A 26,785-nucleotide genomic window follows, 5' to 3' on the forward strand; every position below is an offset into this window, starting at 1 on the left:
ATGATTAATCAGGAGTTAGAGAAGGATAATAGTCAGTATAATCAATATGGACTTATGGGGGGGGCCGGAATCAGCAAACTAGCATCTTTTAGAGTGTACAAAGTTGTTTTCTACGGAGGATAGTGCTGCAGTAGCTATATGTAAATAGTGCAGCTGGCTACTAAATAGTGTCTTAATGCATCAATGAAAGAACTATGAAATAAGTATAGCGTACAACAAATGGTTTAAAAACTTGTTAAATCACACATCTGAAAAGATATTTAGAATGAGGGAGTGTATATCAAGGAGACAAGTGTTGCTTGTTTGGTGTGTGTGTTTTGTTTTTTTTTTTACTTGGGGTACTGCAAAGACCACTTCTTGGCTTGATGCTACTTGGTATTTTTACCAGTGACTTGAGGCGGGGGGCAGGAAATACATGATTTATTCAAAGTTGGAACCCAGGTGGGATTTCTGATAACCATTGTCCACAGGCATCTGCTGCTGCTTTTCCAGTAATAGGTATTAAACCTGCTCACACAGATGTTACAGTGGCACACCTTGCAATGCATTAGATAATCTGGAGTAACTGACTGTTGGAGCAAGGGCAAGGTGTCCAGAAATTAATCTCTAGGTTTGATGGACCCTTTGAGTGAGGAATGCTTGATGTTAGCTCATTAACTTGTAACAAATTTTAACTTGAATCGGGCTAAGATAAAATGAAAATGCAGATATTAATTTAAAGTCATCTTAGTAGGTAATAACAGTACAAATGTTTGTAGAGATAAAAGTGAAAAAGTAAGACACAAACCAAGGTAAAATACAAAAAGTCTCTCTCTCTACTTGTTGAAACGTGCTCGGCTTCTGCATTTAACACCTTTTTGGGGAATCTTCCAGAGGTTCCTTTCAGATTAAGTCTTTTCCATCCAAAACTTTAACTCTTTTTTATTCTGAAGAGCGCTGATATTTTGCTGCTTAAATTAAGGACTGTCTGACATTGTGGGAAATGCAGATGTGTTACCTGCTGTTCTTTATTAGGTTATTAACAACTGTACTGATTCAAAAAGTGTAAAAATTCTCTTCTACTTCCCTCCCTGCATTACTGAGCACACTCATTTCAGTGTAATCTGCGGATGTCCCCTGACCTTTTCATTTTATACCAGCCTGCATGTTGTATCAGTACTTGATAGAAACATCCAAATACGATTAGAAACTGTAGCTTCTCACCTCATGACAATAAATTGACGTGTTTGGGGGACTGATACCCAAAACCACATCTTGTATAGAGACTCAAAATGGCTGATCTGCATGTATGTTCAAATGTTCTCATCCCACCTCTTTTCTCCCTGTTGTTTTTGATTTAACATGGGAAACTGGTAACTCAGCAACAATTGCAGCCCAGAGATATTCTTGCTGAGGTACTTCGTGCATTTCTGGGACTCCATTATCTACTTCTCATGGGCCTTTTCAGTGCAGTCATTTCACAAGAAACTGTGAAAGTAAACCATTTTGTTTCTAGTGGGAATCGATGGAAATATCACCTCAATACAGAGTGGATTTCTTCTTCACTTTGAGTAGAAAGAAAGAGGATCCAGAATTCCACTGGTAAATCCACTGGGCTGGTTTGCAGTTTTTGACCTGCAACACATTTGCTTTCTTATCTTCACATGGTCTTCAATGCACTGTCTGCTGATCTCAAAACTACTGTATCCCATATATAAGATTTCCTTAAGCCAAGCACCAGTCAACCATGTCCACAGTGGTAAGAGAGGCAGTGTTTGGCCTCTTGGTGGCAGTAGCATGAGTTGTTAGGTATTCTGGACCTTGTTTTTTATGCCACCATCTCCCTCCTCTTCAAATAGAGATTTTAAAAGATTTCTGCAGCCAGGCAGAACAGTGCAGTCTTGATTGCATCTTGTGCTATAGACAGTGTACGCTTACTGGCAGGTCATGAAATAGAGGATGTTTCAGGGAATTTATCCCTTTTTCTGCCAGTCTACAGAGTTTGATAAAAGAGTTTCCAGAGCATCCTTTACTGATGAATCTAGAGATGTCTGACTCTCCTAGGCAAATAACTGGGATTGTGCTCACTGACTACATTTGGAAGTTCTAGGGATAAGCTACAGAAAGCATAGGACAAGTCCTGGGTCACAGACAGCTCAAACTAAAAACTCCAAAATCTCAGGGATTTCCGCGCGTTGGTGGACAGAGCCCAGATTATGTCAGATAAGGCAACTGTTTGCTTTGCTTGAACTGTCTCTGATTTTCTCTGCTGGGAGAAGAGTGAAAAATCTAGCCTTTATAACTGGTATCTTATATACTGTATGCTTTCTGAATGGTATATGGCTGCTTCCCAGCTCCTTAAGGGGTGTTTTCTAAATTTTGCTTAAACTATTTAATGATCTGACAGCATTCTCTGAAATTCTCACCCCCATCCATGCTCAGAACAGATGTATGCACTCTGTCTTTCAATTTACAGTGATTACTGAAAAGCTTCCTTTCTTTTTTGTTCTGTGACGTATCTTTATTTTATCATGATTTGCTTTATTTCTAAGGCAGTGATTTCATAACAGTTTAGGCTAGTCTATCCCATCCATCTTCTGGAAAGCATATGGTCCAAGGCTAGACTAGGGAATTAAACTGGTATAAACTATTTACTTTTATATTTTTAAGGTTAGTTTTCTACTGGCTCAGTAGTCTTAGCGTAGACACTGGCATTCTCATGGGAGATTATAGAGAAGGCAAAGTCAGACTCTTCTTGGACTTGCACAGGGAAAGGATATGGGGCAATGGACACAACTGGTGAAAACGGAAATTCCGGTTACATATTAGGAGGAAAAAATTTACAATGAGAGTTGACAAACACTGCGACAGGCTGCCCAGAGAGGCTGTGGAGTCTCTGTCCTTGAGGATACTCAAAACTTGACTGGATACACCCCTGAACAAGCTGACCTAATTTGAAAGTTGGATGTAATTTTTGAGGGTGGCTCTACTTTGTGCAGGGGGGTGAACTCTGTTACCTCTGGAGGTCTCTTGCAACACAAATTGTTGTGTACTTCTATGGTATGCAAAATTATGAGAGCCATATGGTGATATCATGCCAGCACAGACTTAGATTGACTTAAATCGTCATGGTGCTGTATCCCTTAGATACTATGTGGATATTTGTGCCCACAAGCAAGTTGAAATCTAGCTTATTAAAATAATTCAAAGGGGTTTTATGCAAGTGAGATAGGAAGAGATTCAAATACTTGACTGTGAACAAAGCTTTTGTTAGCAATATGTATCTTTATTATCTAAATAATGGCAATTTAAAGGGGAAGTGAAGGTACTTGTTTCATGTATGTATATGTGTGTGTGTTTCTCTTTCTGTGTTTTGGAATTGGTTTCTGGTTCCCTGCTTAATGTTTCTTGTGAGTGTAAATTTATTTTAGTATGTTCTTTGAGAAAATACTTTGCTTTCTTTCATTCATGATTTCAGTATAATTGATAATATTTTATATCATTTTATAATGGTAACACTTTATATTTGTTGAATTTCATCTGTTTATAGGCATATGAAAATTATTCTTTTGAAGAACTACGCTTTGCTTCACCAACACCAAAGAGGTAAACATTAAAGAATTACTTTTTAATAGGGACTAAAATTAATATGTCCTGTCACTTCTGCGTCCACTCAGAATCACAAGCCTTGACTGCCAAATAATCTTGTCTAAAGGTGGAAACACTACAAAAATTGTGTATTTTGTTTTCTTTTAGAGATTCTGTTTAAAATCTTTCATTCTTAGTTGTTTTAATGTTTATTTCTTATTTGTGTTATCAATGCATTCTTTCATCATTTGCTATAAATAAATGTGGTATAGAGGTTATAACTTCTAAATAATATGGGATTAGTACAATGGATGGGGGAAAATGGTATTTAGATGATCTGAAAGGGAAAAAATAATTTCTAAACTATTACAAATTATTTTCAAAAAGACAATAATTGTTTATGATTTTAATTGTTTTGTTTATGCCTAGACCCAGTGAAAATATGTTGATCAGAGTCAATAATGATGGTACATACTGTGCAAACTGGACTCCTGGAGCTGTTGGTCTCTATACCATCCATGTTACTATAGACGGCATTGAAATAGGTACTCAATTTTCACTGTACTTAAGCGGAAATTTATATTATATCCAGTTTGTATACCAATAAATGTGTGTCTTGGCGCTCATAAGATTTAGTATTAAAGTTCATAGCAAAATCTAGCACCCGAGTTTTGGTTCCGAAGCCGCCTATATAATTCCCTCTTCTTTCTCAAAAGAAGAAAGACCACAGCTATTCTCTCCTTGAAATAGGAATATATTTGGCAAATAATGTATCTATAACATGGTTGGACTCCCAGATTAATAGTGTTTCTTGTTCTCTACTCTCAATGTTGCAAGAAAAATGTCTTGTTTCAGTGACAAGAGAGTGACAGAGATGTATAGTTAAAGAGAACAAAAACACTGATGAACCTAGGAAAAGGGAAAATTGTTCCTGACCATGCAGGAGTAAATAATGTCATTTCTTCTGTGGAAATTTGGGAAAGCGTGGTCTTAATTGAAACTCTACGCTAAGTTCCAATTATTTGTACTAATTTTAAATGCTTTGGGTTTCTTCCTCACTGAAGTCCTTTTAGCTGTATTTTGGCTGTCTTGCTGGTCCTAGGGACTATAGTATAAGATACTATAGTATGCAACGGAAAGATTCCCCTTCAAAAAACGTCTGTATCTTGAATTGTCCCTTGTTAATCTTACTGGTGGTATGGTGAAGATGGTAGCAGAGGCATTGTAGTTAGGCCAAGAGCTCATAAGAGGGCTTAAGCGAGTTTGCCAGGACCAGCAATTCCTCTTTCCCAATACTGTACAGCGCCTTTTGTAAATATGTGAATGATATTCATAAATACATTATATTTATATATTATATAAATATATAATATATTTGTTTATATATAAATATATATTTATTATATAAATATAATGTGCATAGGATTGGAATGGGATACTCAATTTTGTGTGTTACCTACAGAAGATAAAATTAATGACAGATGGTTATTAATAGTTATCTTTGTTCCTCAAACCAGAACATTTTTGTTTATAGGAGCTTCCAGTGTACTTGATTGTATTTTTTTTCTAGTCTGCCATCCCTGGAGACAAAATTTACACCATAGTTTAAATCAGCTGTTGTTATATTTTTACACAGATTCTAACATGTTCTTTCATTGTATAGACTTAACTTTTAGAAATGCTAGAGTAGTTGTTAACCTTAGTTATTAAACAGGTGTGAGTATCCTTTAATACTAATCTATGCCATCTTTCTTCAATGTTACTTCTGCTCTGATTCAATCATAGTATCTTACAATCCCCTCTCAAGCATTCTATACCCATGCTTGACCCATAATTCTCTCAACTTTTAACCACTTACATCCTAGTAGCACTATGTTTCAAACCTTTTGCCTTCCTGATACTTCTAGACTCCTTCTGTTACTGCCATGCTTGTTTAAAAGAACATTAATGAAACCAACAGGTTTATCGCTAGGTCTGGTTGCTTCTTCTCAAGTTGTTGCTCTTCAAAGGGTCACCCTGTAAAATTAAACAAAAACCAAAAAAAGATCTGCCAAGGCTATTAAGTTTTTACAGTTTGGCTTTAATGGTGATTGCTGAAACAATTTCTTTTAAGATTATTACTCAAGGTTATATCCATCTATTACTTAAGCTTGAACTGTTTCTTCATGTGTATTTTTCTTCATGATCTGAGAATTTTACTGTGTTGAGATATTTTCCAGCACCTGCTGGTTTTATAACAGTGTTGGTAATTAAAGATGCTGGCTCTTTACATTATAGGCCTTTTCTGGTTGTGTAACTTTGGATTCAGAAGCTCACATCTGTTTCCCACACCTTGTGATTAGCATCTGCAGCAGTACAGCATACATAAGCTGTTGCCTCTCCAGGAGCTTTTAATTGCACCCCTCAAACATTTAACTCTTCTGTTTCACTATTCCTTGAAACATACCCCTACAGACAGTATTAGGATACAAAATTACCTAATAGTGCTGTGTACACAAGGTATGACAGATATCTGTTGACAGCATGAAATTATGTCTGTAAATTTCCACATGTGAAGATACAAATGTTGAGAAAGTAACACTTTGCACCATGAAGCCACTGCAAGTGTTGTTTATAGCAGCCAGATAAGCGAGTGGTTATTTTGCCTACTCTGAGTTGTAGCGCATATAAACTGTAGCTACTGTTTGACTGATATATCCCCTTATATTTTTTTTTTTTTAAACTTAGTCTTTGTTTGCTTATAGATGCTGGACTAGAAGTGAAAGTAAAAGATCCTCCAAAGGGAATGATACCTCCTGGAACCCAACTTATTAAACCAAAAGCAGAGCCTCAGCCAAACAAGGTTTGGAGAACTGAAAAAAAAAAAAAACAAACCACCCAGATAGTTATATTTGGGTGGGGTTTTGTTGTTGTTTAATACATATTTTACCATGTTATAGTGTTGCAGGACTTAAGGATATTTGCAAGTCATTTTAATGTGCTGAATGGAATGAAATTAATATACTGGATAAAATGGAAGATATTCATTCCATTTTCTGTCTATCCATTAATAAAACTGTTAGAAGTTCTACAGAAACTGCTTTAGTCTTGGCTTGTCACGCAAACATTGTGCAACCATTATGAAAGCCACAGACTGTGTTCTGCACTATTATTAGTTCTTTTTCTTTGATATTGTGGTATGAAATTAATTGTACAAAGGGCTTTACAAAGATTTTGTTTGGTTTGTGATAAGGATCTTTCTTCAGTCAATATAAAATCCAAAATTAGTTTCTTTAGTGATGTCTTCCTTTCTTAGAATATCATGATTTTATTTTTAAAAGTTATCCTTTCTGTAGCTTTTGACTTTCCCATTTCACCTTATCATTACACCCTGAAGGACTAAAAGTAGACACAAATAACGGAGGAAGGCTGAAAGGTGGTGTGGCAGTGCTATAAGGAGAATGCCCAGATGAGGGAACCATCTTCCACTTCCTCTTAGATGTAAAGGAAGGGATATTAAATGAGACACTGAATCTTTTTTTCATGGAGTAAGCCTGTATTAAAAGATGTGGAATTCTGAAATACCACAAGGTTATCCTTCCCTGTCTTTTTACAAGTGCAAAGGTGGCTAAGAAATACATGGTTACAAAAAGGATCAGATGCTTGCCACCTTCTTACCTATACAGTGCACCCTAATTTATTTGTTTTCCAACTTTCTGAATGATCTAGAGACAGTAACTTTGTTGTACAGTTCCCCAGTCTGTAAATGCATCCAGTGTCTGCTTCTGCCACTAACAAGATTCTTTTCCCTGCACCCACACCTCAAAATGAAAATAGTAAATTTACCTTTAGTTTCCACACAATTTTTTATCCTTCATTGCATTTTTTTTTCGAAAAATACTTTTAGGCTTTCTCCCTTCTCTTGGAAGGAAGACTTCCTGGTTACTTCATTATCTTAATTAAAACTCCCAGTTCCTACTGGATGAGATTCATCTCGCAGAACTTAATGATATCTCCACCCAAGCTGATCATCATGTGTGTTGTTTGCTGTCACCAAAGTGAGAGAGACATGTGATCTAAGATGAGATAAATTGCTGGATGGAAGTGCTGTCGATTTCTTTTCAATTATTATGGTGGGAATTGAGGTGACTGGTTCATACATAATAGCTACATTTTGTCAAGTAACAGTTTTCACGACAGTTAAAAATACTTGACAAAAATTAGGCCTCTGGCGTTCTGTGGCATTACCTAGTGTTTAATCATCTCTCTATGTTGTTCTCCTTGCATGTCCTGTTTCTTGTTCCAAGTTGTAGCCTCTTTGAAAGAGGAACCATCTTTCTGTCCTGTATAGAGTGTCTGTAGAGCCTGTGGTAAAAATACACAAAGAATTATTCTAACCTGGTTTGTTACGTGATTTATTACGACACAGAAGACTGATAAAATTATTTACCATGAAAGGTCTAGTGTATGAACAGCGTTATTACAAATAATACAGAAAGGTAATTATTGCACTGTGCTCCATGCTTCTGAAGCCAAGAATGCAGGTTAGACATGTATCAGTCAGAGACAGTCCAATATACCAAATCATGTTTCGCTGAGAAAAAGGGCTTAGTTGAGCTCCAGAAGCTTCTTCCTTTTCTTTGTCAGCCCGAAATTTCAGATAGTTATAACCAAAGGACACTAACAGTGCGTTCTCAGTGGTGATCTTTCTCAACTAGAAACACCAAAATATTTTCATTGAGGCAGTGGAACATTCTAATTTTGTAGTCAAACCTTACATCAATCACAAGTTGAAAATGGATACTAGATTATGATTTTGTATTGATTTCTTCATTCTCTGTTATTTGAAGTCAGATGAAAATCTGACTTTTCCTGTCCATCCAAGTTGGTAAAGGAGATTATCATAGTGATCTGTATTTAGCCTGGAGTATATGACCTATAAGAACTGCTGCCTCTTCATTGGCTGTGAAACTTAGATTAACTAATTTGCGGGAAATTCCATTCCACATCCTATTAAAGGAAACATTCTCTTTCAAGCTATGTAATGTAATTCAGGGTAGTTGGAACTAACTAGAAGAAAGCAGTCCTAGTTTAGCTGAATTGGAAGGGGCAAGACTGGTACCAGAATGATTGGTCACTAACATGTTTTGACTGTTTCTATTGTCCTCACATGACTGAACAAGTAACTAGCATCGATTGCAAAAAAAAACCACCAAACCCAAAAGCTCTGGGCAGGGGGTGGTTTTTTTGCATCCCTTCATAGAAGTTTAACCCCCTTGTTAAGGTTGCTTTATCCTATACAACGCACCTTTCTGTGCTGCGAGGTGTACCTCTTTTCAGGTTCACCAAATAAGAAGGCACAGCAATGAAGCTCTTGAAAACTGCTGTGCACTGTAAGGGAGATGTACGTGTTAATTGCTGTGCCTTTCTACATTAGTCACTTCTTTTAGTCGGAGTCCAGTTTGTGTATGTTCCATGGAAGAACTGACTATGGGGGTGTTACAGGACAGTTACTGAACAGTTGTGCCATAGAGAAATATCCCAAGCAAAGAGATGCTATACCAGAAAGAAGACTCAGACAATTAAGTTCTTCATGATGGTCAGAAATGAGCATAAGAGAACTTTTCATCTGTTTTTTGTTGTGTTGCCCGTCAGTGGATCTGATCCCTAAACAGTTTGTAGTTACAGCTTGAAGTTTTCTACTAACTATTTAGCTGCTGCAAAGGGGAAAAATGCTCTTTCCAGGCCTGTGCGATCCAAATTTTGGGTGCGAGTGCTTCTTCCTCTAAATTCAAGTTTTTAATCCAAGTTCTAGCCAACCCGTCATATGATTTTTCTGAAGTAACATTTTGGGGTAATAATGCAGGGACCCCTAATTTGCAAGGCTTTGTTTATAGGCTTGTCTATGTTGAGAATGCTGTCGGCAGTGGTTCAGCCTTATATTTTTACAAGGACCTTGGAAGTCTTAGTTTTGCCTGTTGAGAGAAATCTAAATCCTTGGAGTAACAGGATTGTTAGTAAGCAAAACCTTGCACGTTTTGGAGTAAGTTACATTTGAAATTCTTTACGTGCTTCTGCCTTTTTTTTTTTTTTTTAAATTAGCCTTAAAACAAATACCATTTCTTAAAATAAATAATTTATTTAGAAAAAAAAATTAATTCATGCACTTAGCTGTTACCTTTCATTACCTTCTCCTGACTTGATTCTTTCCATATCATTCTGTGCTTTATGTTAAGGTAAAGATTGAGTCCATACTTCAGTTGACACTTTTGTCAGTTTTATGGGTGGAGTTTGAAAATAAACTTCCAAGAAAAAGGTTTCATACCACATGCATAGAATATATGCACTTCTTAAGCCATCCTTTTGGTCTCTGGTTTTACATTTGTTCTCTATGGGACAGGTGCCTGATAACATGGTTGAATGGTGAAAAAATGGTAGTGAATAACAACTGGGAGATTTTGGAGGCTGTAGTAAATCCAACTAGTAACAAGGAGCATCTGATCTAACCTTCCTGTGAAAAAGGGAGAAACTGTTGAAATAGCTATTTGGGAAAAAAAAATAAAGAAGTAGAAAGATCTGTTCTCTTTCTGTTTTTAAATGGCTATTTAAACTCTTTAGCTAAGGAAGATATCCAAATTTTGGCCAAAAAGCTGACTGAACAGAATGTTATGGTAGCACAAATGAGAACCAGTAATCCCAGGTTGATCAGTTACTGGAAATACTACATTTGAAAAGGCAAAACCCCCAAAGAATGATAAATTGGGAGGGTTAGGGGGGGCAGTTAAAAGAATCGGACGCTTGTACTGAATGTTGTGTGGCATAACAGAGATCTTTCCAAGACTGAGTCAATGCACTTTTAGGGTGTTTTTTTTTAACATTGTGATTTTATTGGTTATAGTAAAAAAGTGAAGTTATACACAGCAGCCATGGGAAACTAGCAACAAACTGTAACTCTAAGACTGCCATCTTGTCACTAGCATTTCAGAATCTGTTAAACCTATTTCTTTTTACTCTTTGAGAGCTCTGTTCCAATTTTTTCTTCCTTACTGTCTTCCTTTGCTTCTCTTAGGTTCGCAAATTTGTGGCCAAGGACAGTGCAGGGCTTCGTATCCGTAGCCACCCTTCCCTTCAGAGTGAGCAAATAGGCATAGTGAAAGTCAATGGATCCATCACTTTCATTGACGAGGTAATTAATAAGACATTTCTGTTGAAAATTGGGCTAAAATGTAAAGTTAATTCATGCAAATAATGTTTTTTTTATGTTTAGATGTTGACATACACAACTTAAGAACGTAAGAGTATAAATTGCAAAAATCTAAATATTTACTAATTTAGTTTTTCAAGCTGTCATTTCCTTTTAATTTACTTACTTGAAAACCTGTGTAAACAAACTTTTGAGACTCTGATATGAGGAAAGAAAATTCCTAGATTTCATCTTATAATAATATCTCTAAGGATTTAGCTGTTCATGACTATTTCAACTCCACACAAAAATTCAGATGTAGGTGTCATTTTCATTACATCTTTCACTTACACTCCTGAAAGATCACTAGCGTGTTAGACTACTATGCATGTATTTTTCTTACAATATAACTTCATATACAAGGAATATTTTTGCAATTTACTAAGTTATATCAGCAGTGGAAAAATGAAAAGCGGGGAACTTATGATGCTTATGAAGGCTTGGCTTTCTTTCCTTTTTTCTTTCAAAGCAACTCTTATTTTTGCATGATCTGATTTAAATTTATTTTTGCACCTTGCCTTCTAAAAAGATATGCCTCCCATTGCTTTGAAATTCTGATTTTATCAATATTCCTCTTTACCTCTTCTTACATTCTGTCAGCATAGTGAAGATCATTACTTCCTTGCTACTGTTGTCTGTTTGTCTGAAGTCTGTTAATCCTTACTACCTACAGAACAGTTACAGGAGGGCGTGGCTCGTTTTTGTTGCTTGTTTCCCATAGATCCACAATGATGATGGTGTTTGGCTGAGGCTGAATGATGAGACAATAAAGAAGTATGTTCCTAACATGAATGGTTACACTGAAGCCTGGTGTCTCTCTTTTAACCAACATCTTGGCAAGAGCCTTCTGGTACCTGTTGACGTAAGTAAAAGGTGCCTTTGAAAAATATCCAAAAGTACACTCTATCCTCATTACAAGACTTTCTTTAATTAAGGCTGCAAATGAGTCCTGAGGTAAACAATATTTTCATTACCAAATACTCCCTTATATGTGTTTGCATTTTTGAGGGCTATTGTGTAATGAGGTTGGAGTGTAGAAAGGTTCGAGGCTTTTTATGTTGAAGCCTTTTCTCCTAGAAGAGAAACGAAAGTGCAAGGACCGCTATAACAGTGTACAGAAGTATAATCATATTAGATTGTGGTCTGCACCAGGTGTTTCTGATGCAGGATGTCATTGTCCGTAAAGCGGCCCACTGATGCCGTGGTTTCAGAAGAGGCTTGCAGCCTGCAGTGAATCCATGTAATTGCGGCTTTTAAAAAAAAAAAAAACAAACTTGAAAAGTTCTTTAGGCTTTGTTGGTGTTTGTGTATATTTTTTGTGAGTTTTATACCTGAATCCTTGAGTAATCAATTTATTAGCTAATCAAAGAATCCCAGAGTATCAAGACTGAGTAAAAAATTGAATTTATAATAAGAGTAAGCATAATTTATCTGGATAAATTTAATGGTGATGACCATCACTACAATTCAAAGGTTACACCTTTTCTGTAAACAAGATACAGTTTAAAAAAAATAAAAAAAAGGAAAGAAAAAAGTATATTAGCTAAACCAACATTTCTCAAAAAATTTCTGAAAAGTGCAGGCCTTTCTGGTTCATCTGGTTTTGTGCATTCCCCAGAGTGGGGCAGTACCTTGGTTTCTTCAGGGCAGAATGTGAGAACCAGATCTAATTGCTAATACAGCTATTTAGATTTGATTTGTCCTCTTATATGAGTGAGCTGCTGCTGCAGTTGAAGACAGTTAACAAATATTTGGCCAAATTAAATACCTGCAGCCAGTAATGTTCACGTTTTCCGATCATAGAAGAACTGAGATATTCCCAGTTCCAGTGAAACTGGTCTGTTTCCTAGTAGCCAAATCTGGCAATTCATAAATCCCCCGTGGCTGCAGCCCATGTTCTGACGAACACTGTTACATGATGTGACTAGATCTTCTTCCTATTCACCTTCTCGTCTATTAATTATTTATTGATCTAATTCTATTTGGAAATTCTTTCAATGAAATCTGTATTTTGGGAAGTACTTTAATATTGCATTTGGGAAGCAAATTATTTCTGTACTCAGTCATCAGTCACTCGAACGCTATGACGACAGGCATATTTATCTAGTTTGTTGTAGAATATATGAAAACATTGGAAAAAATATAAGCTTTGCTTAAAATCTTGCTTGTGTTTTTTGCCTTAGAAATTGATACTCATTAGAAAATAGCTATAGTGTACTTTCACAAAACATTAATGTTTGTATGCAGCAGTATTGTAAGCCTGGATGGGTATTATATTTTGTTAGATTTTATTTCATTTTTTCCATTCCTAATATTTTTTTACTTGCTGAGGGGAAAAGTTTTGAGCTTAATAGTCATGTACATGGTTAGCAAGAACTTACTGGTTGGTACGTTTCAAATGGCTCTAGTACACACTTACTTCTAGAGAAGAACATACCCTGTGCTCTCTGAGAAAAGCTTGAAAGGAGATGGCTGTCATAAATAAATAGAGTATTCAATCTTGATAATATAATCTTGATAATTCAAATTTCATTTGAATAAGAAGGTCAGGTACAATGAAATGTGAAAAACAGCATTTAATTATCATATATTTCACTCTAAGTGCTTCTGTAAAGTTCAGATAAAGTGTTCTAGATCTTTTTTTTCTTAAACAGTGCTATAAATTAGTTTTGATACCATTTGGACTATTAGGATTTGGTAGATATTACTAATTTTCTTTTAACTAACCAGTTATATTACATCCTTAATGGCACAAGGTAAAAGTTGCATGCTTTCTTAGCTTCTGATCAGTAAGCAGCCAGTGGCCAACATAGCAAAAGTCTTACAAAAGCGACTTATAACAATGTAGCTACATATAATAAGAGGTGTGTTTTGAGCTAGTTTCAGATGGAAGGTTTCTTTGCATCTCTCTCATATTTTCAAATTTTGAAAGGACTTAGCATGTCCGGAAGCTATTTAATTTCATTATGACCATATTTAAGCATTAAGATTTGTTGGTTTGATTCATAATAATGAGAGGAAAAAGGAAAATGTTCTCTAACATTTTCTTTCTTAAAGGCCACAAAACAAAAGTCAAGGTTCAGTGGCTTACTTTTGAATGCCTTAGCCTTTAATGCATGCTATTATAGCATTATGCACCACACAACTTGATGAAATTCAATAAACTCTTTTGTAAGCTCCTGATTTTTGTAACTCGGCTTAAAACTCTTTTTCCTGCTAAATCTTGATCACATAAAGTAATACTGCGTTCTTGGTAGAAAGTTTTAAAATAAAATCTCTTTTAAGTTGATCACTGAGTTGAGAATATTCAAAAATATATGTCTGTCTTCCTCTAAACTCTCTGAGAAAAGAACTGTATTTTTATAAGGTTGTCAGATTTGATCATGCAGTCTTCTAGGGGTGAATGACTCATGTGGCAAAAGATGTTCAATTAAGCAATAAATGCTAAAGGTTCTATAGATGAAATTGTGAAATAATCTATATCTGCTTATCCTTTCCTCTTGATTCAGATAACTGAATGACACGATGAGCAAAATGTAGTAAAAAAAAAAAAAATCTGTTAATATACAAGATTTTTGGAATCCAAAGTTGTTCTACCAGTATTGGTTTCAGCAGAAGGAAACAGACTGGAAGAGGTCTCTCCTGTGACTGAAAATATAAATGGAAAATCAAGTGGCTGAATTAGTCATTGTATTCCCTGTTCAAATGAAAGTCACATTACTTTTATTAGACTCAGTTTTTATTCAACTCATGAGTGTGCAGACTTGGCAACTCAGATTACACTACTTTGTCACATTTAAGCATGCAGGCTTTTTCTAATCATCCCTTAAGTAAATAAAATCTCTCAGTACATTTTGTAAAATATATTTAAGGTATATTTTTTTAAAAGAAAGCTTGAATTCTTCTATTTCATCACTGTAGTAATAGAACAGTGAACAAAGAAAAAAGTAGACTTCTTCAGCAGTGTTAATTTCAGCCTCTTGTCCTCCTGGCATATATACTGTATTTACATTTTATGTTTCTTTGTAGCCATTAAGCATATATTTTACTACAAAACAAATATTGAGTATCTTAGATCTCCTAAATACACAGTTTCTTTATATTTTGATCAAAGCTATTATATTTAAAGAGAAATGATCACAGGAAAGCAGAGATCCATTATAGTTGCCAAACTATTTATTTGGCCTGTGGTCATTTACCTTCTTAAGAAAAGCTGTATAGTCAAATCCTTTCATGAGGAGCTGCTGTGTAGCCATTGATCTAAAATTGAGCATCCAATCCACTGTAGGTAATATGATTATGAGACTATGAATTTAATAGATGGTGATTTTGGATAAGAGTATGAGTTTTAATAGATTGCCATTTTGGATAAGCTGCTTCCTTCCCTGGTAGTTACTTTTCCTTCTGTCTTGTGACATTCAGTTAACTGTTTTGGAAAAAATACTTGTCAAGTTCCTTACATGGACAGTTATGTATTCATGCTTATGCACAGTACTTAGTAGAAAGGTACATACAGTATAAAGCAGTACACACTAGGAAGAAAAATAATTTTATCTTTGTTAATCTCTGGAACTTGACTTTTTAAAAATCATATTCTAAATACATTTTTGTTACTTCATTTTAGATGTCAAACTTTATTATAAGGAATATTGTACCCTGCTGCCCAGTTATATTATTACATTCCCCAACCACCATAGCGAGCAGGATTGAGAAACTGCAAGTTTTCCAAACCATTATTGCAGTGGAAGAAGGAACCAAAATTAGTATGTAGACTGCAGTGTTTGATCACAGAACCTTGAAAAGCTGAATGTTCTGTGGAAACGTTGAAGGACATTCACAAGAGGTTTCTACCATCATTTCAGGCATGATGGAAAGCAATTGGAGAGTAAGACTGTGTTGGGTAAAATGTCAAGATGGTTATTTAAGATAAGCCTTAGCTTTGAAAAATAGCATTAATTGAGATTTTAAATGCTTCTTAATGGTCTTCTAGTTTTTGGTGGAGAAATGAAGTAACTTATATTGAATTTTTTTATTTCTGTAACTTAAACTTTATTGAAAAAATATGATTTTTTTTGCTGGAAGAAATCCTGAAATTAATTTTAGTTTTTGGAAGGGAAAGCTTGAAAGGAAAAAATGAACTAAATCTACAGATGATAGCATAAGGACTAAATATAAAGCTTGTTTCTTCAGAATGAAAACTTAATTCTCAAATACATGCCTGATCTATTCATCTAAACTGGCGTACAGTGTGCTAATAGCCAGGAACGTCTAAAATTCCCAGAGCAAAGGAGACCTAGTTTGATCTTCTTGGTGTTGCTAAGCCAGCATGGTCCCACTTCACTGCTGTTGGTTTCTTTTTTGTTTTACACGTATAGCTTTACAACATACAAAAGCGGATCTTTGAAACGATACTTAAATATTTTAGTTATGGATAGTCCATGTTTGTCTGTACAGTAGAAGTCCATCACAAAATATGAGAGATATGCTGCGAAGTAGTATCATTAGTCCATTAAACTACGTTGGATGCCTATGAAATACACTCTCAGTAGGCAAATGTAGGCTTTTTATAGTTGTCATAGTTTTATGTCAACTTGGTAAGCCTTTACTCTGCCAATCTTCCTATCTAACACCCTCCCCGCCTTCCCCAGTGCCCCAAAATAGATCTCACTAGTGCATTAGTACCTCTTTCAATTTTGGGTAGAGGTACTAAATTTTAAAGAAATGCTGGTGTTTGACAATTTCCCTCTTTTTGTCAGAATTGCAAATCATTTGCATTACTGAAACCTGATGTAAGCAGAAGTTTTGCAAACAGTATATAGCTAGATGATTTGCTTCTATCATGAGTTAGAAGCCTGGATTTACTTACTTTTAACGTGTTAATATTTTTTCAAGGAATACAGAGGAGGCATGCCAAGGGTGTTTTGTACTTGTTTCTGCTTAAAGGGATTCATTGCCTTTTCTTTAACTACTGTTAAATTTTAAAGTGACTGCTGTCCAGGGATTTCACTTGGTTCCCCTATCAGGATGGGGATAGGAAATAAGATTTTGATACCTCTGTTAATATAGATAAAATGGTGGCTTTGCCAAAGGGATTCTGTCATAAATACTGATTATTAATACTACAGTATATGTACTATTAATTCTTTCATTTAACAGGAACAGTAAAAATTTCTTTGACATCGGTAGAAACCAGTTTATGGAGAAAAGATGGCTTCTTTTTTGTGTTTTCCAGTGATTAAAAAATGCTGTCCTAGCTGTTCTGTGGGAGGAAAAAATACACAGAACAGCAGTGCTCCTTTCTTGTAGTACGGGCAATTAGTTATAAAATTAGTGAACTCTCTCTGGCAGCTCCGTTTGATTTATGATAATTCATAATAAACCATTAAATGCATTGTATGTTTTATAATGCTAATGAAATCTTAGTGATCATTCTCCTTACAGCACTCTGAAATTTTTGGCTCTGGTAAAGAGTACAATTTTGATGTGCAAACTGATGAAATCATTCTGTGCAGGTGAATTGTTTTCAACAATAGTGAGCTTAGCTCTTCTGCATCTTTTCAGTTCTGACTTGGTGACTAAAAGTCCATGTGCAGTTGTCCTGCAATAATTGAAATTATCTTCCAGAACAGCAGACTGTCTTGCTATAAAACTGTGGTTTGTGGTGGGACCAACTACTGTCTCATTGTAATGGAAGTATGGGATTTTTCTGTGCGTGAAGTCTCAAGCTTTATAAGAAATGTCTGGCTCTTAATTTCAGTAAATGGCATGACACACTACATCCATTTCGAGCTTTTGACATACTAAACTGTTTTTGTTTAATGGATGATTTGCCATGGTGAGCAATGGACTCAGGTGACTTGATTAGGAAAACAAAACTTCCCCCCTTTGCAAAACATTCTACCAGTAAATATACTTGTGGAGAAAGTTTGCATTATAGTACCTCAAGCTTCTTCCTCCAATGTTTCTTTGTTCCCATTTCTTTGTTGATATATGTCTTTTTTTTTAAACTTTGTTGCTCAGAATGTCTTTAATGCTAGCCAAGGAATAAGGGATTTGGACTTTTTTTCATGGACTTCCAAAGCTTTACCCCCTAAGGTGAGTTAAATGACAGGAACAGTCACACTGTATCTCATGTTTTCAGATTGTACCTTACGACTCAACTTTACACTAAATATTCTTTGAAATCTGTTTTACTTTGAATTATTTTTACAGGAAATAGCATATTTGTATAGAATGCTGTATCTGTGTCTCTTCCTTTAGGATGAGAAAAAAATACCAGGGCAGATTATTGAATTTTCATTAATTCATAAGTAGCACTCTCCTTTTTTTAACGAACCGAATTAGAAATTTGGAGGGATAGCCTAGTAACATAATAAAGGCTTTCATTCTCTTTTTGATGCAGAATGTACTAGTAAAGTGTTTTCTGTTATTGGAGGGTACACATTAAGTTGGAGCATCTAATAAGATGATATTTGTATGAGTAAAGCCACAAATATTTAATACTCATCTTTTTTTTTAAATCATACAATTATAGGAACAAGTTATGTACAGTTAAGCAGTTTAAATTATCTACAGAAGTGCTTGTCTAAATCTCTTTGCAGCCCTGTAGTGATTTTGAGATGGAGTTTTTTTCATATGAACTTTGTAATGAAGATGACACTCAGTGTTGTACATACTGGTTTAGAGATTTAAAAACTTGTTTTTCCACTGAATCTTTTTCCCCAAAATAGAAAACTTCTTTATTGTTATACCAAGATCTAGACAATGTTTAAACTGTCTTCAAAACATATAGATTTTTTTTTTCTTTGAACCAGTTTACCTCAGCTTGCATTAACTGGCTTAGAAAGTTATGTATTTACAGAACAGATTTCATTTTTGTATAAAGGCTTCTTGGAAAGACTGCTGTATTATTCTGGACATAGTGCACAGACTTCAATACCAAAAAAGTAGAAAATATGATAAATAAAGAGATCAGAGGAAATGGCATTAATTAAAAAGGAAGTAACATAAGCAGAAGTTTGGTTTAAAACTGATAAAAGAAGGTGTTCTTTTACACAGCAGGAAGTGAACTCCTGGAAGGTGTTGTTACAGGAGATTGTGGAGGCAGAAAGTATCAGCACATTCAGAAGAAATTAAACAAGTTTATAGAAACCAGATTCATAAATAAACACTAAAGAAAATAGGGTATACTCTCTAACATCCATAATAAAAGACTTTAAATGCTGTTGGTATATAAGCAACAGACCACTAATAAAGACTTGTATGCTACTTCTAAACAGCATCTCCTGTTGTCATTGCTGAAGACAATATACTGGACTAGGTGAACCACTGGCATCATCCCGTAGAGCATTACTTAGTTCTTAACTTTCAGGTGTTCTTTTAAAAGCACCTGTGACTTTCATTATAAACATAATAAAGCTCGCTCCTGCTTCTCACTTGCTTTCTTCTGATATAAATGTGCGTTATGTTACTCCCATCCCTCACATTTTTCTGTACAATAACCTTTTTATTAAGCTATGGCTGGCTGAAAAATCTATGCTAATATTTATCTTCTTTTAGTAACTACTATTTTTTTTTTGGTAAGAAACTCAAGAAGTGTTTTTCTCATTTCAGATTTGGGTCTATATTTCATCAGTAATTGGTACCAGCTGAAATAAATTTGCAGGCCGTTTTTATTGTCATAGTGAAAATAATAAATATGCACTAATATTTATATGTGCGTTTAAGAATCTATGGTGTTGCTGTTACTTTGTCGTAATTTTGCCTTTTCTCTAAATTAACAATGTATTCTAAATGTGAAATCAAAAAAGAAGCATATCATTTGGAAAGAGCTAATATTCAAATTCCCTTTACATAGCACCAGACTTTTTCACAAAATTTCACAAATACATCAGGAGGACTGAGTGTGTATCCTGATAAATGTCAGAATGAAACAAGGTTTAGTGAAAGCAGTTAGAGTAAATAATTTGTCTCTAATGGTAGATATAAGATACGCCTTTTATATAAATGGTTACATTTATACCACTTTTGTTTCAAGACTAATATGGTGACTTTTCAATTAATGTGCAATTTACTAGTAGTTGTTTATCATTGCACGCTAAAATTAGCAACGTAACTAGTATCTCTTCTAGCTTTGAAATTTAGCTATTGTAGTCCTGAAATAAGTATTTCTTATCTAAAGAGTTCAAAGGTATTATTAATAGGTTTTATTCTGTTCTGTTTTGTTTTGCCTTTTTTTAATTTCTCAGGAATCTAGGTCTAATACTGACGATTTTTTCAAAGACCTAAATTCACACTGCCCACAGGAAGCAGTGATGCAAGAACAAGACACGCCATTCCTTCGAGGTGGACCTGGAGTGTACAAGGTAGTGAAGACTGGCCCATCAGGTCACAACATCAGAAGCTGCCCTAACCTTAGAGGTATCCCAATTGGAATGTTAGTTCTGGGAAACAAAGTCAAGGCAGTGGGCGAGGTATGGATCCTTGTAGCTTCAGTTCATGTCTTCATAGATACCAGTATGTAACAGTAGTAAACGCAACAAAAGAATCTGCCCCCGTACAGGTTTGCTTTTCCAACCCTCATGATAAATACTAACCTTTGAACTTGGTTTATATTATGAATACTAATGCAATTATGTCTTTTGCCTTTTAGATGTGTGGATTGATTGGAATAATGTTAAAATTGTACTGCAGTTACATATGCTTGCTTATATATGTCTGTTACAGTATTCCTTACAAAATGATGTTTCTTGTTCTACTTTTTTGTCATACTGTTTGAAAGAATTTTGTTTCATTGCAAAAATGTTTTTCTAGGACCCAACCAATTAACAAATTATTCTGTTTCTCTGTATTGATTGTATTCATTTGTTCAGTTGCTGAACTGTTGTTACTGTTTCCAGTTGTCCAGCTGTGGTGTTTTATGGTTAAGAAGGGCTTAAGGATGAAGTGTGTCATGCTATTTCCTAAACATAATGTCAGGAACAAAATTAGTACTCATACAAACTTTTCATATATAACTTGGTATTATAATTCTACTGTTGCAGCCACCAATAAAAAGGCATATTTTGGTGAATATCTCCTTCAAGTTTTTATTTAGGCTTGTTCGGATATTCTAAAGTTGTGGTGTTGGTGTTTTGCTTCTTCTGAACATAAACAGGTCTAAGATTTTTGGAAATACTCCTAACTGTAAATGTGCCATAAATAGTTTTGGTCCTTCAATCTGCCTCAGCCTGTGGCCTTAATTTAAGAAACTTTTTTTTTTTACATTTGCTTTGTAATATAAGGATTGGAATGAGTGTTTTTCAGATACTATAATAAGTTGCTGAATCATGCTACTGAATTATCTGAAAAGTCAATAAATTGTGCTTTTTTATGTGTGTGCATCAGGTGACTAATTCAGAAGGTACATGGGTCCAAATGGATAAGAACAGCATGGTAGAGTTCTGTGAAAGTGATGAAGGCGAGGCATGGTCGTTAGCTAGAGACAGAGGTGGAAACCAGTACCTCCGACACGAAGATGGCAAGTTGTTGTTTTGTTTTGTTCTTTAAATTAACTTAGAAAAAAATTCAGCAATCTAAACAGGACAAATAAATAAAGAAGGAACTGAGTTTTAAACAGGTATAACATTAATTTACACTTTTTCATTTGAGTTACTTTACACAGTTGGACTTCAAAGTTGTTTATAAACATTCTTTAAATTTTTTAAAAGAACAGTCCCCGTGTTTTCTTCTGTACCAGTTATGGATCATAATTTTAAGGGTTCTTCTTTTAGCTATGCGGATCATTTTTAAATAAGTAATTGTGCATTTTTGTTAGATTTCTTTGGTCTATCTCATGTCTCTATGAAAAGCAGAGCAGAACAAATTATTTATGTTCCTTTTGATTTTGTTAAGTTTGTTAATTCTGTCATACAGCATCCTGTCAAAAACCTGTTCACATGTTTTTTAACACTGTATTTAAAATTAACATCAAATTAGTTAATTATTCTAGTTAGCAAAGTATGATTGCATTCTCTTAAAATGCAGAATTTCTGTCCTGATAATTCATGTTCAGATTGGGTAAGACCTAGAAATAATAAAAGAAAAGATAAACAAAAAGTTAGTACACAAAGTTTCTTATTGCTTCCGCCCACCCGCCCCCAATCATCCTTCTTGTTGATCTCCCTCCAAACAGGCTATCATTACTGATCTAGAATATCTCTCTTTCACCCTGAATGCTTCATATGAATACCTTGACATATTCTGAAACTGTTATTTCCCTAACAGATAGTCCCAGCCCATCTGGATGAGTTCTCCTGTGCAAGCTTATGGGCTACTTACATTCCCTTAAAAGATGAGACAGGGAGTGATCTGTCGGTATTTATACTTCTGGAGGAGATCATCTATCCAACCTCCCTGTCAGTGCAGATTCAGCTAGATCAGGTTGCTCAGGCCCTTGTCTAGTCAAGTTCTAACTGTCTCCAGCCTCACAGAAGAACAGAAATGCAAGCTCCAAGCTTTGAGGACAAAACTCTGTAGTAGGATTTTTACAATCCAGTGCATTGGGATACCATCTTAGAAACTTTCTGATGCAAGTTCTATGCCTTGACATGCCTGGTTTTATTCTTTTCTAGATGAGTCTCTGTTTTTATAAGTAGGGTGAAGATAGATGTCTCTTGTGCACCTAGCTAAAGCAGTTTAAGTAGTTATTGGTGCAACTACTGAAATATTTCAGTCTATTCTATGTTCCTAGTCCATCTCAGTACCAAGTAAAACTAATGAGCTTAAGCCACATCTGAAAATGATTTAAACTAACTGCTTTTATTTGCCATGAAATTAATTAGGAATACTCTGTCAATCAGTTTCAATGCTATTGCTGGAGGGAAATATTTAGTATTTGGAGGAGCTCCAACTAGATTTGCAACTGTCTATATTTTTATCCATAAATAATACCATCTTTCAGATTGCTTTTGTATTTTCATTATTTAATAAAATGATAATGAAATTCTCAGAAAGAAGTAGGATTTGTCAGAGACAGAGCAAAAGTCATACTGAATGCCCAAGTCTGTAGGCAGATATCCAGATACTTTAGCTGAAACACTACAGCAAGATCTAGAGTTGCCTATAATTCAGAAAATTCTAGATTATTTCTTTTTTAAACTGAGTTTAAATTTCCAACCTTCTCCCTGATAATTTTTTTTTAAATTTGAGTGTATGTGTTTTATAAAAGTTCATACTCTGAAATGCAGTTTTGGCCTTAAATACAATTTTCTAAAAACGGCTCTTAGAAGAGTTGTGATTTTTTTTTTTTAATTGAATCCACGTTAATTTTAGTGCGTTTACAAAAGGAAGAAGTTCAAGGTGCCAACCTGAGCTTTTAACCTGCATTTGTAAGATTTCATGTAAATTATTTCTTACAGATCATCACTTGGAATGGTATTTCTGACCACATTAAGTCAGTAATGCCTCCCTAAATCCAAATAGTCAAGTGGATTCTGTGTCTCATTTATCTTGGCTCTTTAGTTGTTAAGGATATTCTGAAAGACCCCAGGTTGGTTTTAGTTGGAGGTCTTTTTAGTACCACACAGAAGGCAAAACTGTAGTACTCAGTGTCAGATATGAATAAATCTGTCAGGGGAAAAAACGTCTTCTGTCCTGTGAACTATTAAGGGAATAGCCAGGATTAAAAGTTTATTGGCTCCGAGTTTGTCACTCTGAAAACCATCTTTTTTCCACTCTGCTTTGTCAAATGAATTTAACAATTGCTGTCCGAAGAATAAATATTGAATGCCATGATGTTACTGAAAAACAAATTGTCAAGCCTGTTCCTAAGAGGCATACGATGGCAAAGCTGGCAGCAACTCAGTCAAACATAAAACAGTCTGCGTGGTATTAAGTCTTTCGTCTTTTTACTTTTAGAGCATGAGCTCTAACGAAGAGAGATGTGCTTTTCTTTCTGAAGAGAATTGAGTAGAGTACTATCTGTGGGGGAAAAAAAAGTCTCCTTTGCCTTGTGACTCATCTTTCCAATATAAATCAGTTACTAAGAAGGTCTAATTCTGAAAGGATGTGTTTTCTTTTACAGAGCAAGTCCTTCTAGATCAAAATGTTCAGACTCCTCCCCCAAGTCCTTTTTCAATACAAGCTTTCAGTAAGGGGACAAGCTGTACTAATGGACAAGGGTTTGATTATGGCCTTGGAAATAACAAAGGTATGTTTTTACACTCACGTTATAAAAAAATGTTTTTCTTAACTTTGCTTATATTTTTGTTACTCATTTCCTACTCTTTTAGGCACCATCAGATGTTCTTCAAAAGACATAAGGAGTAATGTTATGAATTGCAAGGTGTTTTACAAAACATGTAGTTAATGTGGTAACTGCTTTTTTCTCTGCTATAATTTCGCTTAGTCTAAGTACTCTGTATAAAAAGGATCATCAAAGATTTGTAAGTTACAGTTGAGACTTTCTATAGTGATAGGCACAATACTATAATGCAGAAATGAAAAACAGATACTTGTAAAACAAGATATGAAAATTATTGGATTTAGAAAGCATGGGTTTTAAAATACCAGAAACGTTTGTAAACACTTCTCACCTGTCTTGACATTTTTTAAGTGCCTTTAATGGTATGACAAGATAAAAGATACCATTTGAGATTTAAGTTGTAAAACTGAAGTTACCTTTCAAACACATAGATACCAGTGACAAATGCTGGGAAATAAATAAAACCTTTTTAATTTTACTGACATAAAATAATTGTTTCTTTTAACCGTGGTTTATTTCATTGGCAAGATGTAAATATATATAAGCCATCACAATAAACTCAAACTGCATGCCTTCTGTTCATTCATTGATTAGGTCTAGAAGATTTAATAATATAGAAGGGACTTTCGCTGAGGCAGATGTCCTTGCGAAATATTACTGAAATATGGAGCTTTGCTACTCTGCTCTTACATCGCTGTACTCTGTCCATGCCACTATGAACATGGGCCTAAGGTGTGCTATGTGTTTTTAACACCAGCACATATTCTTAGTGGTCTCCTAAATAAAATAACTTCATTTAAGACTTGTTTTAAAGGAGAAGAGATGAGGGAAAAATTATTCCTAAATGTTCTAGTCGGTTACTTTTATAACATGAGATAGTTTTATATCATTTCACAGTGTTTTACTGCATAAAGAAGCAGTTCATACTTGTCAGTGCATTGCTATAGGAAACCCTTTTTTTTTTTTCCTTTGGACAAAGGCTGGACAAGTTGAAGTGTTTTCCTTTTTACTTCATAGGGCTTTTTATACAGAACTGCTTTTCCCAGTTCAGCCATACTCATTTCAAAGTAATGGTTGAATCACAAAAGTGAAAGTGTTTAAGATGTTCAGTGTGTGAGGCAATACTACAGCTTGTCTCTCAATGGCAACTGTGTAATAGTGCAAAATTATTATCTGTTCTTTTTCTGCAGAAGCATATTAGGAAAATAATTTTTTTCCTGTGTTGTCCAAAGATAAAATCTTGGGAGATCAATATGCTATATTAACAGGCATCCTAGTTTCTGAAGACATTGTGATTCTTTTTACTATATCCTATCTTAAACAGTTTCTAAGGTGTTTCCTTGGGATATTACAGTTACAGAAAGTTTGGAAGCTACTCCTGGCATTGAATTCCATATCATTTTATATGCCTTATTCTCTCGACATACCCTCAAGCTGTGATGTTTAGTGTGAGTGAGCAACTCAGCTGGATGACTTTATTCATTCCGTGTACTGTAATTCCTTCTGAATTGCCCAAAAGCGGAGAGTTGTTGGCAGCTATATTGAAAGAATAATGATATATCTACTTTCCCAAAAATAGAATTCTTCAGCTCTGTCATTACTTTATGTACAGTCCTTTTGCATTCTCAGGTCTAAGAAGCTTTGGTTTTTGTGGAAAATAAAAAACTGAAGGCACAAGCACGATCTGTTAGGGGAATTTCTGAATGAAGCCGTTCTTTTGGAGGTGCTTGTTTGTCAAAAGAACTTCTGTAGGGATGCACTAGTTTCAATAAAAATTCAGTCACCATCTATGAGCGTTTCAAACTGCTGGTCAAACATAAAGATCCCCATGTAATAGGTCTGTGTTTACAGTATTTCCTGTGAGGCAGAAGACATAACTCCCACAATCAGTCTGTTTGATTTAGCTACATCTTCTCTTTTCCAGTCTTCTACATTGCAGGCAAGTCTTTAATACTCCTCATGAATGGCCCTGCTCCCCTCCATATTTAATTACTGTGGGCAGATGACTTTCAACCTCTTCTCAGATGTTCTTCCCTTTAAAATAATCACTCATTTTAGGAAATAGGCCTGTCGTATTTGAGAATAATAGTGCTTTGTCAAACATGTTAATCACTTCGGGGTTATTAAGGTAGGAACGATTGCTGCCCAAGTACCGATTCCATTATTTTTTAGGTATACTACTTCCAAAACAGTGGAATAAAATTGATTTATTGATACCTGTAGATGATTATTTAGAAAGGTGTTCCAGCTATTTTCTGCTATTTTTGTTCTCTCAGTTTTGAAACCAAAATATCAAGAAAATAAGTGCAAAATTTAATTTTGGAGTTCTTGGTAATACAGGGTTCCATACACCCACTGGTCATTCTGTAATTCTGTGAAAAGACAATTGATAATCACCCAAATATGTTGTAAATTCTGTATTAGCTGCTAATTTTTTTACTAGGATTTCTAGAATGCTGTGAAAATTACATGAATTTGCAGAATAAAGTGACGCTGTTAGGATTTGGTAGGTTATGGTTCAAATCTAAGATGCTCTCAAACTCTTGGTGTCTCCCAGCTCATATTACTAAGTATACTTCAAGTTATAACGTGGTGTGATAAACTCTGCCTTCTTACTGTAGGCTTCATGTATTTCTAATGCTCACATAGAATTTTTTTGAGAATTGGCATTCAGAAATTGAAACTCTATTTTTAACATGCTAGTTTTTTGAAGGGCCTTCATTTGCTTCACAACAAATGTATATAGTTCTTCA

General features: G+C 35.0%; 1 protein-coding gene across 12 annotated transcripts in view; it reads left to right on the plus strand.

The window, feature by feature from the left end:
• Window positions 1-26,785, plus strand: part of MYCBP2 (MYC binding protein 2) — a 216,002-nt gene that overhangs the window by 136,533 nt on the left and 52,684 nt on the right. For 8 of the 12 annotated variants that reach the window (XM_076362465.1, XM_076362483.1, XM_076362491.1 and 5 more), the window contains 9 exons: window positions 3,530-3,585; window positions 3,997-4,112; window positions 6,312-6,409; window positions 10,616-10,732; window positions 11,511-11,651; window positions 17,810-17,884; window positions 20,038-20,262; window positions 21,176-21,308; window positions 23,853-23,978. In XM_076362465.1, coding sequence (XP_076218580.1) covers window positions 3,530-3,585; window positions 3,997-4,112; window positions 6,312-6,409; window positions 10,616-10,732; window positions 11,511-11,651; window positions 17,810-17,884; window positions 20,038-20,262; window positions 21,176-21,308; window positions 23,853-23,978 — 1,087 coding nt within the window. The remainder of the gene's footprint in view (window positions 1-3,529; window positions 3,586-3,996; window positions 4,113-6,311; window positions 6,410-10,615; window positions 10,733-11,510; window positions 11,652-17,809; window positions 17,885-20,037; window positions 20,263-21,175; window positions 21,309-23,852; window positions 23,979-26,785) is intronic. The other 4 variants (XM_076362508.1, XM_076362540.1, XM_076362516.1 and 1 more) reach the window with 3 other exon arrangements.

Source organism: Aptenodytes patagonicus, chromosome 1 (assembly GCF_965638725.1).
Source record: "Aptenodytes patagonicus chromosome 1, bAptPat1.pri.cur, whole genome shotgun sequence".
Lineage (NCBI taxonomy): Eukaryota > Metazoa > Chordata > Aves > Sphenisciformes > Spheniscidae > Aptenodytes > Aptenodytes patagonicus.